The sequence below is a fragment of the Momordica charantia genome (genome assembly GCF_013281855.1).
Source record: "Momordica charantia cultivar OHB3-1 chromosome 4 unlocalized genomic scaffold, Mcharantia_2.0 BLBB01000004.1, whole genome shotgun sequence".
Classification (NCBI taxonomy): Eukaryota; Viridiplantae; Streptophyta; class Magnoliopsida; order Cucurbitales; family Cucurbitaceae; genus Momordica; species Momordica charantia.
The window spans coordinates 23,372,594-23,388,772 of NW_028275162.1; the positions used below are offsets into that span (position 1 = coordinate 23,372,594).

The 16,179-nt window shown below is 33.3% G+C and overlaps 1 protein-coding gene and 1 pseudogene across 2 annotated transcripts; both read right to left on the minus strand.

Moving 5' to 3' along the window:
• Positions 1–4,296: 4,296 nt before the first annotated feature.
• LOC148212041 (ethylene-responsive transcription factor ERF014 pseudogene) lies at positions 4,297–5,426 on the minus strand (annotated as a pseudogene).
• Positions 5,427–7,487: 2,061 nt separating this feature from the next.
• On the minus strand, positions 7,488–11,510 carry LOC111011881 (Peptidase M20/M25/M40 family protein). 2 transcript variants are annotated; one of them, XM_022285840.2, is made up of 5 exons: positions 10,395–11,510; positions 10,164–10,301; positions 9,117–9,356; positions 8,860–9,009; positions 7,488–7,775 (listed from the first exon to the last, which is right to left on the minus strand). In XM_022285840.2, the coding sequence occupies exons 1-4, from the start codon at positions 11,262–11,264 to the stop codon at positions 8,917–8,919; spliced, it is 1,341 nt and encodes a 446-aa protein (XP_022141532.1). In that variant the 5' UTR covers positions 11,265–11,510; the 3' UTR covers positions 7,488–7,775; positions 8,860–8,916. The 2 variants fall into 2 exon arrangements, with proteins under 2 accessions (XP_022141532.1, XP_022141534.1); XM_022285842.2 differs by having other exon boundaries at positions 8,856–9,009.
• Positions 11,511–16,179: the final 4,669 nt, after the last annotated feature.

Sequence of the window (16,179 nt, forward strand, 5' to 3'; positions counted from 1 at the left end):
CGTTGTCAGAATAGTCCGTCTAGCTTCTCCTTCGTCTCCGACTGCCCGTCGACCGTTCGAGCCTTCCTTTTATCCCGACCATTGTCTAGTCTCCGATTGGAATGTTTGTAGGTTATTTGCTTTGTTTGTTAATTGTAAAGGGATATAGTCGTATATACTTTATAGTCATATATAGGTTATATCTCCGTGTATATTATAATAGATATAGTTTATATCACCATTGTTAAGTCTATGTTGCTTAAGTTTATAGTCAGATATAGTTTATTTTTTCATATAAATGAAAAGATAGTCGGATATAGTTTATATATCTCTCTATATATACATATAAGTGTATGTTATAATGGCTATATTATTGAAATTTGGCCAAAAATTGTAATGAAATGAAAAAATATTTTATAATAAATTTCATTATTTAGTAGAATATAATTAAGGAGTAAATTTGAGGATTATGAGAATAATTGAATATTTTGTAATAAATTTCATTCTTTAGTAAAATATATATTCTTTAGTAGAATATGTTAAGGTGTAAATTTTGGAATTATGAAAATGATTAATTTAGGACCCACAATAATTTAATGTTTACAAAATTAAATTTGGAATATTAATCTTTTGCATTTAAATAAAAGATTAATTATAATAAATATAAATGTCCTAAATAAGGGCAAATTTGATATTTAAAAAAAGTTTTAAATCCAAAAATCTGTAAAATTTGTAAACATTAGACATTTGGAAAAAATTTTCAAAATGGTTCATCCAAGACATTATCTCATATATATATATATATATATGACATTTGGAAAAAATTTTCAAAATAGTTCATCCAAGACATTATCTCATATATATATATATATAAAGCTCTATATTATAATGATTTATAAATGCTTTATTCTGTATGGGTATTATTTTGAACTTTGATGTATCAAAAAAAAAATATTTTGAACTTTGAAAAAGATATTTATAGTGAACGTGGATTTGTTTGGGCCCATCTAAACGAACTCATGACATATATCAGGGTGATTCATTGTAGCTTGTAGGCTCTTGTGACAGCGAGGTTTTTTTTTTTTTTTTAAGTTTACTAAATTAAATTATTTTAATTTTCCTAGTAGTAAATTTGGGATTTTTTATATTATTATTTAGGATTTAGTTTAAAAATTATGGAATGAGAAATCCAACCTATCAACCTTAAAGAATGGAACATGTCATCTATTTGAACCATAATTAGAATTTACGAGTAAAATGTATATAAATACTAAATAGGGAACCTATTAAATAGCATTTAGTAATAGCATTCTTTGATATATATATATATATATATAAAGTAATTATGTTATTCTATTAAATTACTAAAAAAATTCTTAAATCTTTCCCCGTGCATTAAATGAAATGTGAGATTAACTATAACGACAAGTTATACGTGATGGAACATGAAAGATTTAAGAATTGGTTGGTTATGATTCTAATTGAAGGATAAATTGGGTTATTGAAAAAAAGGTGAAGGATATAATTGTCCAAAAAAAATTATTTCACATCCGTACTTTTAATATATTATAGATATAGATATTGATATAGACATGTAAAAAGTAAATATGTTATTCTATTAAATTACTAACAAATGAATTAATAATACTATAATTTTTTTGAACATTAATTGTACTATAATTGACAATTAATTATATGTTGATTTAATCAATTATTCCTTAACTCTGTCGTAATAAGGCCAAGGCCACATCATTAATCTCACGCTCTGTGTTGGATCTAACTCCCAAAAATGCCTCTCTCTCTCTCCGAACAATATATGAAGATATATATAATGTTAATCATAGATTAGCAAAGTAATTAAAATAGAATGAATTGATAATAATAAAAAAAAATCTCGAACTTTGAATATATGCTTTTGAAGGGCACATGTGATGATGTGTCATATTGCAACATTGGAAATTGTCATTTGTGATCATGTGCTCTCTTCCCCTTTTTTTCCATTTTCAGTCTCATTTCATATATGGTATCCTATGCTCTAATTATGCCACCCCACATTCCAAAAATTTCCCTAATCTATTAATTAATTGATCTTCTCTAATTTAATTTTCTTAAATTAACTTCAAATCTATTGGGGTTATCTGCAAAATAGATTGTTTATAAGAATTGTGTTTCGGTAACTTTTAATTTTTATACTTCAACTTTAGTTTAAATATTGAGTTAATATATATATACTTACAAAAATTTTAAATTACATTATAGTAGATGTCATTAATTACCTTCCTACAAAATTTATACAAATTGATAGTCGAGTTGAATATGAATTGAATTATTTATAAATATAATTACTTAAATTCATATGTATCAACTATTAACATGATCTCAACATTTCATTTGCCACACACAATGTTTAATTATTTTATTTTTTCTTAGTACATACTACACTTTAATCGAAATATAAGAATTATTACTGATCTATTTTGTCCTTTTTGCAGGAAAAAAGAAGGGATTACTCAACATATCCTATGGGAATGTAAGGAAATTAAAGATATAGGGATAAATTGCACCCCTATTGAAGCAAAATTTTTCTACATTGATAGGACAAACTGGACTACAAAAGAGTATTGGGAGTGACTAATTGATACAAACACCGGCGGGATTGGCTGGATTTTAAGAGACGAGAAGGGAGAAGTCATCAAAATAGGCTGCAGAATTATAAGAGCGGAAAGAAATATTACTTACCTAGAGGTGATGGCTATTTGCGAGGGATTGCGTGCAATTCGACAAGAACACTGTCGACCAATTCACTTCGAATCTGACTCCCTCGAAGCCATTCATCTACTTCACAGACAGTATCAATATCAAACTGAAATTATTTGACTTTTGAAAGAAGTTTGGCAGATAATGGAAGATATGGAAATAGTTTCAATGAGACATATCAGTCGAGAGGCAAATAAGGTGGCCCATGGTTTAGCCAGACGAGCGATGAAAAACCATTTGAGAGAAGAGTGGAGTTGTCAAACTCCCTCGTGGCTGGACAATTTAGTTTTTTCAAAATTTATTTTATGTTAAGTTGTTTTCTTATTATTACCTAAAAAAAATCAAAATATAAGAAAATAACAATAAACTTTTCAAAATCATATAAATCAAAATGATGGTTAGCTAGGGTGTTAAAGACATCATTATTAATCAATTATTAAAGTTTATTCTACTTAAACTACTAATAAAAATCTATGGTTTCTAAAGAAAGGCCAACCTTTAGTTATTCCATCTAGATACATGTATGCATACCAGGTAATGAAATGACAATAAAATGTGATTTGTAATCTTTAGTTTTATGGTGGTCAAGGTGAAATTTCAGCTTCTGAATCTCGGTTATATATAATAAATCTCTTGCTCCTCGTAATTATTTCAATACATGAGCCCGTTTGTGAGATAATTACAAAACAAGAGTTGAAACAAAAGATTGTGTTTGATTTTTTTAATTTTTGGGATTTTCAAAGAGCAAAAAAGGGTTGAAACAAAACAATTCCTTGAATATATTTGTGATGATTGAGAAAGGTGAAAAGTTATGGGTGTGGATTTCATGCATGAACTTATTTGAAAGAAAGTGATGAGAGTAGACCAGATGCAATGTAAAAGGCAACAAAAAACACACAGAAATGGGACTCCATGCCCCTTACCCCCAACATAAAACCTAAACACAAAACACAAACACAACACATCATGTGATCCCCCACAAAAATATTGTCCATTTTAAGCTTTGGATTTGACACTCATTTTTGGACATCCCCTGCACTCCCCTCCCTAGATTTTTACCATTTTTCTGCTCCATATTTCTATAATAATATGACGTTTTTCACAAATGAACGTAGACAAATTGAGATTGAAATCCAACAATAACGGCTACATGAATCAGCAGAGTTAGGAAATTTGTTGTAGGTGCTTAAAAATTAAACCTACATCTTTTTTCTTTCGTACCAACAGAGATGTTTTCACTTATAAGATTAAAGTGAGGATATTGAAACGGAATGATATTGTGAGAATATCTCCTCGACCTTTGACGTTACTGGTTTTTGAGTTTCAAAAAACTGCCACCGCCCAAACACGCCATTGGTGCACAACTTCTCCATATACCAACAACAAAAACAAGACATCATCACGTTAAAACCACGACACAGATTTCTGGCCATTGGTTTTGTTTTCCTTAGACGATATTAGTATATATCATTATATTATATATTATATATGTACAAAAAATTAATACAAAAATTAATTTGATGAACAACAACGTAAGAAAGTCCAATCCGGCCAGAGAAATCAATAATCAACCCAGAAAAAAATATCTGCCGCAGTAAACAATGTGTATATATATGAAAAGTTTTTCTTTTGTCAGTAATTCTGTGAAATTAACAACCGAGGGATGATCATACAATATGAATATATATTAAAAAAAAAAAAAAGAATGAAACTTTAATATTTTTTTGTTTTTGGGTCTCAGCAGAAGCTCCATAAACGAATATCACTCTCTTCACAAAAGTCATCAATAACCGGTGGATCAAATAGCGTCCCATCCAACATTTGGCCAACGTACTTAGGGGAAAGTAGGTCATCAAAGCTGAACCACGCTGGCTCCGTCGTTGTAAACAGATCATTATCGGACGGTGACGAGACCGACGACGACGATGAAGGCAGCGATGGCGACGAAAAATCAGTAGAATGGACCGCATCAACAGTGTCACCAGGAAAGAAGTCAGCATTAGCAGCAGCCTCGGCGGCGACGCGTTGGATGGACTTAGGAGACATGATATTGGAGGGATCAAAAGAGAGACCGAAGAAGGAAGAAGAGGCGGAGGCGGAGGCGGGGAAGTTGAGGCTGGCGGAGGCGGAGGCGCCTTTGAGGCAGAAGAGGGCGGCGTCGTAGGCACGAGCGGCGGCCTCCGGCGTCGAGTATGAACCTAGCCATATCCTTGTCTTTTGATTAGGAGCTCTGATTTCAGAAACCCAAGAGCCCCATGTTCTCATTCTCACTCCCTTGTACTTCTTTTTGGTTGGTGCCGAATTTGCTTCCTTCTTCACCATATGAAAAGCTTGAAAATCTTCCCAATATAATGCCTTTGAAAATGGAGTGAGGGAAGAGGAGAGTGGAGTGGAGGATTTATATAATATAGAGATCATAGGAGATTTTTTTTTTTTTTTTGGGTTTATATTATTTATTTGATGATGAATTGAGAATTAAGTCTCAGTCAGATTCCTAAGTGAATTTTGTTTATTTGGGTGTAAATGGTTTGATTTAGAACACGGAGATGGCTCGATATGGGTGACAGATATTTTTCACACTAAAATATTCGGATTCAGCACTCGAAATGACATCTGGGTCCTCGTGTTTCTGGTTAGTGTAGTGTTCGCAGAAATGGAAGGGGAGGGCATTAAGGTTATTTCGGGGGGATGGTATTTAATTAATTATTTGTAAGAAAAAGGAGAGACATTAGATATATAGGATGCTGTGGAGGGAGCGGCAGGTTCCAGGATCTTGCAGTTTAGTGAGGCTCAGCAAAATCGAGAAGACGGAGGAAAAAAAAAACAAAATAATTATAAAAAAAAAGACAAATAAGAACAAAGAAAAATGGCAAAAGTAAAAAAAAAAAAAAGAGAAAAAAAAAAGGGTACAGCTGTTGCTGCACTGGCTTTGGATATGAGGTGTGTGCTCTTTGTTTCAACCGCGTTTTCTGAGGTTGGTGAAAACCCTAACTATACATCTTTCTTCGGCTTGAAAATTTATGAAATCTAAACTTTGGAAACTTCCAATTTTGTGAAATCTTAAGTTGGAAAGTTTGAATTTGTGTAATTTGGACATAATTAGGTACTGGAGTCGACGTTTTTGTTTCCTTTTTATATTGCTATTTCAACACAACACTGCGTTTGACACAAGTTTTCGAAAGGTTCGAAATGTTGTGATCATGGCCTGATTTATTAACGAGTCAATTAAAATAAAGGGTATTATAAGGTCATTAACTCTTCAATGATTCAAACAACATTTCATTTTTGGAATCAGTGACCCAACGTAATTTATTTATTAATAATTTTTTATATATTTTATCTTTTTAATTATTTAGAATCATTTAATGGTTAATAGATTTATATAATAACTATATACGACTCAGTATTGTGACTAGTGGCTTATTTAGAAATTGAATCAAAAAGGCCTTTTTAACTCAGTGGTAGAGCAATGTGCCATGATAAGATGTAAGTCATCGGTTCAAATTCGATAAGGGGCTTTGACTTTTTTCATAAAACTCTAGCCATAGTATTCGGATTTGATTGAAGGGAGAATAGACGACATAGTGATTTATTAAGACTCTTCGTTTTAAAATTTGTGATAGAATCAAACTTAGACCAAAATTGATCACTTTTTAATACTATAAGGATTAAAATAGACATTTTAAAAGTATAAACACTCTAAGTATAATGACTAAAAAATAAATAAAAGTATAAAAGGATAGAGATTAAAATAGGTTATAGTAATTCAAGTGATTTGTTTAGTTTCCCACCCCCCTGTTTTCCCTAAATATTAATTTAATATTGTTAATCTATTTATTAATGAAGTTAACAATGGTATTAATACTTCTAATTAGAGCAGCTGCAGTTATATTATTATATTAAACTACTCTTCCTACAAGTTTGAGAAACCCATTATCATAGGTTAAATGACCATTGGTTTTGGTTTCACATTAAAAAGAGAGTCAACAGTTTAAAAATATATTTTGTTCTTTATTGTTTGGCAACAATATTTAAAATAGAATGAGATAGAGTGCACATAAATCTTACAAAATTACGTTCCAAAGAAAATGGTATCTTCTAGAAATATTGAGATTAATAGGGTTATTCTTCCAATCTAAACCCTTTTATGTTTGCAAAATTTTTTATCGAAATTAGAACACATGTTTCAGTATAGTTCAATGGTAATTGATACAAATTCATTCTCTTAGAGGTTGGAAGTTCAATCCTCCATGTCCCCAAATTGTTATACTTAAAATATATAATATGTCGATTTTATTCAAAGCAACATGTATTTAAATAGAAGGATATCATCCGTAGATCTCAAATTTATGATATTGTAATTATCATCTAAAATCATGGTATTAAATAAATGAAAAATAATCAAATAATTTGTTTAGTAGATACAAATATAAAAAGAAAGAAATTGTGCTAAAATCGTTTTTTATTTGAATAAAATATGAAAAATGATAACTTGTGCAACTTCGTCTCGTGTTTTATATGCGGCAACTTGTTCATATTTGAATGAAATTCTGTGAAAACAGATAACAAAAAGCTGCTCTTATTGACCATCTTAATTTTGAGAATTTGCAAATGCACAGTGGAAATATTGTATTGAATTATTTTTTAACGCGATATTAATTATTTATTACATTACATCATTAATGTGTAAAAATAGTATAGACTTGGGAATTAGTGAATCCAAAATATAAACAAACAAATAAACAATGAGATTCCCGAAGCCTCTCTTTTTTGAAACAGAGTATTAATATATTTGTGTTTCTTGAATATGGCTCAATCGGGTGGCTGACAGTATGATTTTACACCTTAATTAATTAAACTAATTATGATGTTCCTTTGCTAATTAATGGAGCTCACATGTTTTTTTTTTTCTTTTCAAAAAAGAAAAATGTCAGAACATGCAGGAAAGGGCTGTTCTTGCTTTTGTGAAATTGTAAGGAAATTTCATTCACTAAAGTTGATATATCATGGCACCAATCAATCTTCAACCCACCATGAACCTGGCAAACAAATTAAAACAATGTGAGTTGTCTGTGGATGTAATCTTAAAGATTAGTAGGAAAATTTTGAATTGGACTAAGTTTTAAGTCATCTATTTTGTAGGACGTTTGTTCTCGTTAGTTAGCAGTATAAATATATGATAAGATTTACTCAAAAGATAAACGAAACTTCCAAATATAGAGACTAAACATGTAATTTAGTCTCATTTTTGCCAATCCTATTCCAAACATGCTCTCTAGTGGTTTAGTAAATTAATCGAGATGTGTACGAGTTAACTCGAATACCCATATCTAATGCTTCCGCATGCGATATTACTTATCTCGTTCTCCTATCTATATCTTCAGACCCACCAAAGCCTCTATATCATAATAAAACTTCATGGCCATTAATGAAGATGCAATGTTTCTTCCCTCATTCCCTAATTCTCAGAAAGAAAGCTGTTTGTTCTATGTTCTCTCTCTACTGGCATTGTACCAGCTTCCGTACGTTGCATATAAACAGAAACAAAGGCATGTAATTTTGTTGGTGTGATGGAGTCTAAGAGGCACATGGCGTATGAGACCAATGTTTTGTTTGTTTGCTGAGAAAATAATGTTAAAAGAGAAATGATTGGATTGGATTAGGAGGATGGGCGAAAGTGCAGCGCTGGTTCTTAAAGTTGGAGAGATGTTGGAAGATGAAGAGGCAACATCCAAGTGCTTTTGTTTCCCATTTTGAACCACAGAATCATATCAAATCAAAACAAATCCCTTTTGCTTCTCATTGGATTAACAGAACTTGCTACCAAACCTTGTTTCCCCTATAATTTTAAGATCAATATCACAACTCTAAGATCTGTATCTCCACAATCAGTAATCCCAACTTAGGTTTTGTTAGGCCTCTAATATGAGGAGAAGGGAAAAGAAGGGGTAATGTGTCTAAAAGCTTCTAAAACTTGGTCCTAGGGAAGAACAGTTTTGAGTTTTTTTCCTTCTTTTTCCCATTATTTGTCTAATTGGAAACCCATGAAGAGGAAATAAAAGGGAAGAGAATGTTCACAAGTGAATTGTGATATGGTGTTGAAAAGGAAACTTCTTAACTTACAATACAGCAGTGTTGCCATGAGTCCACGACCAAAGTATTAACCCACGGCAGTTACTTTTACTGGGATGCACCCTCTTCAAAGGAACTCAAAGCACTGATTATGGATTCATAAACCTTTATGCCCCTTAAGAAGACCGTTTCTGACAAGAACTGCACCAAGGTATAAGCAAATGAGACAACCCATTAGTAAGATTATAGTGAAAATGGAGTAAAAATATGGATATGGAGAGAGAGATAATCATGGAGACTTGTTGAACCTCGTTGTGATCATGCAATAAGATAGGAGTGTTACTCATTGGGGAGAAACCAAGAACAGGAATGCCCAACTGTCTCATGAAGCGTGCATCAGTCGTCGAAGCCAGGATTTCAGGGCTTGAAAGCTTGCCACCAGCATCGGAGATGGCTGTCTCGAATACGGACCACCATCGATTTGAACCGTTTGTCATCGTCATTAATGGACGTCCCAAGTAGTCTCTGATGGGCCCTCTCTGAGTAATCTGCAGGAATCAACTCCATTCTGTTTTAGCTACCATATATTGCTAAGATGACATACAAATAGACAACAGTTTAATTCATTAGAGATGTCCCCAACTTATAATGATTAATGCATTTATTTGAGGAACGTCTAATCCCTAGAAAAACAGAAAATTAATAAAATTGCTCCAGGCCATACATGCTTTAAAAATGTATTAAATCACGGATAAGTGGAAAGGAAGCATAGGAAAGTTGGTCAATTCCTCCCATGGGGAAGAAAAATTAGTGAACCGCATGTCCATAAAGGGCCCGATGCAAATTGTTTGTCGATGCAGTAGATGAGTTTCATGATATGATATTTTGTCATGAACCATATAACTATTTCATCAACCAAGACGAGTGGAATGAACCAATTTGTTTGGGGAATGGAAATTCCGATATCTCCTCTCTGTGAACAACAGAACAAGCAACAACATCCTCCTCCATCAGAATTCAAATTCTTTCTATATCAAAATTGGTTTTAGACCTTCCTAGGATTGCAAACTCTCTTCCCTTTTTCTAATTTCATACATCAATGAAACTGTTTCTTAGAGAAAAAAATGGTTTAAAATCATAATCATGGAGTTCTATTACGTTTTCAGCAAGATAAAATGACAAGTCATAAGAGGAACTCTCCATATTATTCTTTAGATGCCAGAAGCATAAAACTTTGCACACGAAGAATACTAATAATGGGAGCTAACAAAACAGGGGTCCTCAAAATAACAGATGAATATCAGAATCAAATCAGTAATGGGTGGTGGAAATCAAATTAGCCAACCGCCACTCACCTGAAACGTCATATTCCGCCGAGCCGGAGCCCATTCCTCCGCAATTCTTCTTCTTATAGCATCTGGGTCGGCGGTGGGCGGTAATCTGAGATCAAAACCGGCTTCCGCCTCTGAAGGTTGCATATTCATTACAAATCCCTGCGACAAAGCACGATATTAATGAAGAAAAAAGACATATCCAGAGGACTTATTATTGTGTTTGAGTCCTGCAACTCATTTCGCCGAACTCACAGTGGGGGAAGGAATTCCGGCATTGACGAAAACAGGGTTCACAGAGATGACTTCCGAATTAGTAGCTTCACCAGCCTTCACCATATCGAATTGGCTCTCCCTAAACCTACTCACAATCTCAACACTCTTCATCAAATTCTCCATCGCACTGTTATCGTACAATGTAGACCCATGCCCAGGGGTTCCGTTAGCCCTAATTATCAACCCCCACGGCGATCTATCGGCGTAAAAAACCCTAAATTCATCTCCTGGCGATGCCTGCCCTTCGTCCATCATGAACCCCACATTCAACTCCTTGAACTCCTTCGACGAAACAAACTTCGCAGCTCCATCGAAACCCCCAATCTCCTCATCCGGCACATACGAGATGTGAATCGAACGAACCGGGACGAAATTTCGACTCCTGAGGTTCCGAATGGCTTCGAGATACTGGATGGCGATGCACTTGTCATCTTGAGAACCACGGGCGAAGATCTTGCCATCGGAGGACCGGACGGCGGAGAATGGAGGATGGAGCCACTTGGAGGACTCGGCGGGGACAGAGTCCATGTGAGAGTTTAACAAAATTGAGGGCAGAGAAGGGTTCGATCCACGCCAGGTCAAGAGGAGAAGAGGTTTACCTTCAACGAACTCGAGAATTTGCGCATCGAGACCGATGGCCAGTGCTTGAGATTTGAGGAATGAGACGGCGAAGGCGTAATCCGGGTTCGGGTGGGCGGTTTTGATTCTGAGGTAGTTTTGGAAGCGAGAGACTGGAGAATCTGGATCTACTTCATCATCTTGGAGATGGCAGAACGAGAGAGGAAACGAAAGGAGAAGAAGAAAAGCGGCGAGTGAAATGAATGAACAGTGGTGATGGAGGTTCGCCATGGGTGGCGCCGGTGATCGTGGCCAAGCAGTTACAGTAAGTGGACTTTTGAAGTTGAATTGACCGGAGAGCTGCCGAATCGGAAACACTGCCGCCGATGAAGGTATAGCGGATAATCTAGGGTTTGCTTCTTCAACTCGCCGCCGCCGCTGCTGTACCTGAACTCAACTGTCCATGCTCCTCCTAGCTTCTGGCTATCAAATCCAATTTTTTTTCTTTTTTTTTTTTGAGACAATCAAATCCAAAAATTACTGTTATATCATTAGAATGTTTGAAAATATAGGTCAAAATGTTCTACATAGCTTTTCTTGTTACAATTTTAACCCAAAATTTTCATGAATATATGTTTTAGTTCCTAATTTAGGTGTTTTTTCAATTTAGTCTTTCATTGTTTATAAACTTTTAATTTAGTCTTTATATTTTAGTTTTTCAAAATTTAGTCTATCGGTAAATAGTTAAAAGGTAGATTTATATGTGAATTGTAGAATTTTAGAAGAATTATATATCATCGAAGGAAGAAAACTAATATTTCTTAGTATCTGGAGGAAGAATTAGCATTTTCCCTTCTTTAAATTTTTGTCAATTTATTGAGTACTTATGTGGATAATTTATCTTTAGTCACTTTTAACATTTACCGATAATGTGAGCCTAAAAACATAAAAAAGAAAATTAAACTAGAAATTTTTAAACAAGAAGGACTAAATTGAAAAAAAATACCCAAACATTAAAACTTCAGATATATATTTAACCTAAAATTTTTAATTCTACAAATTGAACTTCAAATTTAAATAAATGATAAGATCAATATGCATGCTTAATTAAGTTTTTATTTGTTTTAAGGTTTGTGGCAACATATATATACATTCACACAAGTTCTTTTGATTAGGGAATTGGTTCCTCTTTGGACGGATTTGGGGATTTGGGTATTAGGTTCGGCTATATTGTGAATCTGAGAAATTTGTTTATTTTTCAAATTTGAATGATACCCTTTTCAACTTAGAAAGAAAGCTGAGTGTAATAACTTTGACCTAACGAGAAAAAGTAGATATTAATTATTGTTGAATTATGCTCATATTAGTCGTTGTAATTTCTAGTCACATCCTTCAAATTGTCTTAACTTTAAAAACTCGACCTCTCTATTAGTTAATTATTATTATCTTTTCTAATTTAGAATATACACATATTATATCAATCAAATAAGAATTTGTGCTCACTCTTGAAAAGCGATAATGAAACATAATATATATAATTTGCATTAATTCTGAATATATTTCTTAGATATTCATATTTTTGTCTTATATATGAAAAAAGAAAAAAACAGTTAAACATCAAAAATAAAAAATGTTGAGTTCCTTTTGGGGATACCATGGTGTTGGGGTTTTGTTATATGAACTGTTGAGCTTTCTTTTGTTATATGTTGTCCCCAAAATGCATGCTGAATGTGAAGGCAACTAAATATTGTAGAGGGCCACACCATTGTTTTCTGTTTCTTTAAGCATATCCTAAATATGATTGGTCACTCATTATTTAATTTGGTTGCATATGCATCAAATATCCAAATTTGTAAAAAAAATGAAAAAAATACTCTAAACCTAATAATAATTTTTTTTAGTACAACATGTCGGGGGAGGGGATTCGAACTCACAACCTCTTTACTCGAGGTATATCTCAATTACCGTTGAGCTAGACTCGCTTTGGCCTAAACTAGTAATACTTAATTTAAAATCTCTAGGTTTTCTACATGTTCTAATAGTTCTAATGTCTTATTATTATAGCAAGAATTGACTAAGCTATTCAAAATAAGAATTGAAATGTTACTTTAACTATTTTGAATTGGTTTAGTGGCCCAAAAGAGTAAATTCAAAAAGAATTTAAAGAAAATAAATTCAAATTCTATATGGCTCTCTATCTAAGATTTAAGATCGTATGTATTTTCTCGACACTCATATGTCACAGGATCAAGTTATATATATATTCCTTTTTTTTATACTTTATCCACAATCCCATTACATCTCCACAAAATTAAGATTGACACACTTCCATAGTTGATGTGTGACCAATAATTGAAGGTATGAAATATATTAAATAATTTATATTTTCTCCACCTCTCCTTGAGGTTGAGCTAGCTTTTTATAATCAAATGCCATAAACATTTCTCAGAAGATGAGATAAAAACCCCATGAATTCCACTTCCAAATGAAAACAAAGGAAGAGCACTAACACATTTTTGCCTTATCATATTCTCTTTCCTTTTGCTCAATTATTATTATTATTATTATTATTTGGTTACCTTAGCTTTATTATATTGTTTGGCTACTTGGGATTCAAAAATCAAATCACCTTCTCTACTTTTCTACACAATTTCATATTACATGAAAAAGTGAATGCCATGCACTCACACCATTATTGCCTTCAAAGTGGCAAACCCTATTACCATTGTTGCCCACTCAAATAAATTCTGTTTTCTCTTCTTTTTTCCTTTTCTATCATGACCATATACAAAATATGATAAACTAATAATATTTTAAAGCTAAAAGTCCGAGTCATCTTCCATGCGCACATCTATCTTTGTCACTCTCTTGTAACGTTATCCTACAAATCTAGATGAGTACAAGTTCCTTTTCTCTACCGTACTCCTTCATCCTCATATTGTGATTAACTTGAACTTCTCTCGCGCCCTCCTGTCAATACGTTTGAGTAAAGTTTTTTAAATCATTAAGAACAATTCAACTATATATCTATGCATGCATAGACTATGAAAAAGACGAGATACAAACAACAAATTGTGAAATATTAGAAAATGTGGTTAAGAAAAATCTATTAAGATGGATAGAAAAGTTGGAAAATGAGAATGGTGCAATCAACCAATCTTTCTATTACCACCACATAACACATTATAATTTTCTTTTTAACTTTTGATGTTATTTTCAAACTTTTTCATGTTAGACCATAAAGGAAATTCGCCAAGACACTCCAATATTGGTCGACCTTAATTCCAAGAATTGTCACTATAAGCTTTTTAATGACTTCCATGTTTTGTTGAGGTTGACAGTGATTCAAAATATGTAAAATGGTGTATGTACTTTGTTGGAGGATAAAATCTGACTAGCCGCATGTACCAACTAATAACTCTCTAAATAGAGAGTTATTTGGGTATAATGTTGGTATAAATTAGCTAAAGATAGTATTACTTTCACCCTTAGTTACTGTTTTTGTGCTAAAAAGATCATAAACACGTATTGTCAATTGCAATTGAGTTAATTTTGGTGCATTTTGCTACAGCTTTGACAATCCGACAGCATTAGATCCAGATTTAGAAAACAGCAGAAAACGACAAGTTGACAGTGAAAGGACTGCCCAACGAGATTTACCACAGTAAATGGAGGTTTTAACCAACAGTGAGAGCTAGGTCCCCCAAGGTCCATGTTGTTGCCCTAATATCTGAAGAGGGCATAAATACAAACAAGAGGAGAAGCCTCCGGGGACACACACATCAAGAAACATTCCCCTTATTCATCCTTGGAAGGAATCCACCCTCACTCCAAGAAACTCTCTCTAAGAACCTTGGAGAAAGCGAAGAGAAGAAGCAGACTCTTCAGTGGCATTTGGGAGCTGATCTTCAACTCATTTTCTTCATTTTCTCATATTTGTATTATTTTCATTCCTACATTTTGTTTGACTCTCCTTATGACTTTGCATACCTAAGCAACTTGTGTGAGGGGGAGATGTTCTAGACTTATTTTTTGGGTTGTAACAGTGCTGCTTGTTTTAATGGAAGTGTGCTTTGAGTTGAAGTTGTTAATCACTTTAGTTTCAATGTGTTTGATCACCATTTTGAAATATCTCTTTGATAATGTTTGGAAAAATGTTTTAGGGAACGAAACCCTTCATCTTGAGCTAGAGTCTACTTAAGTGTAGCGTGTGGTGACTTAGGGATAAACATCACCTAGCTTTCATAAAAACTGTGTGTATATGCTATTGATGTTTGTCTATGAATGTTAGTAGTAGAAAATCTGGGGTATTTGGAAGAGCATCTTGTCTGTTTGACCACTGAACTTACTCCATTAATGCTACAACATAGTTAGGGTGGCCCAGAAGAGTCGACTTACTCTCCCCCTTGCGCCGTTAATTTTACAAGATCTTATTGAGTGATTGTGGATGTTTGGTACTTCTAACGAACTTACCCCTTGTGTTTGCATTAAGATATTTATTTCAAGGTTTTTATCTCAGCACTGTGTAGTTATTATTTGGAAGAAAAGCCTATTGTTTGTGTAGTACTTTCTTGAGTGAATATCGAGTGTTTAAGCATTTAGTCTTTGTGGATTCGAACTTTTATTACTTGCTGCGACGATTATGTACACTTGCACATATAAGAATTGGTAGCACAATTAGTGGACAACATCAACCAAGAAAGATTGGTGGATCTATTTTGATCCAAATAAAATATATACATTCTGATCATCTACATCATAGGCCGACCTATGAAGCTTATGATCTTCACAAAGACATACTTTCAAGCTATGGGTATTGCTGATCTATGGCCCAATAGCTCGTACTAATTTGCTTTTCGAAATGTGTATAAAGGACTTCTCCTCCTCCTCGACTTCGTACTTCAAAGTATTTGATCTTTCTTTGCAAGTCTTCTCTAGCACAGGCACTACTCCGTGTAGAACCCAATCACAAACACATACTTCAAATATAAATAAATAAATATACAAAAATATATTATATTATATTATATAAAAAGGAATTATGATCGATTACAACCACACCATGCATGGGCGGTGATATACATAGATAAGATTGGACAACAAAAGCATTAAGTTTTGAAAACTAAAATAATATTCAACCGCTAATCAAATTTTTTTTTTCCTACGACACGTGAGATGAGGGATCGAACTTACAACTATTTGGTTG

Bases quoted from the DNA above. Each gene is read 5' to 3' on its own strand.
- LOC111011881 (XM_022285840.2), bottom strand. From the start codon at position 11,264: ATGGCGAACCTCCATCACCACTGTTCATTCATTTCACTCGCCGCTTTT. The intron at 10,302-10,394 runs GTGAGTTCGGCG...GCTTTGTCGCAG, and splicing joins CCGGAATTCCTTCCCCCACT to GGATTTGTAATGAATATGCA. The intron at 9,010-9,116 runs GTTCAACAAGTC...ACCTTGGTGCAG, and splicing joins TATTGCATGATCACAACGAG to TTCTTGTCAGAAACGGTCTT.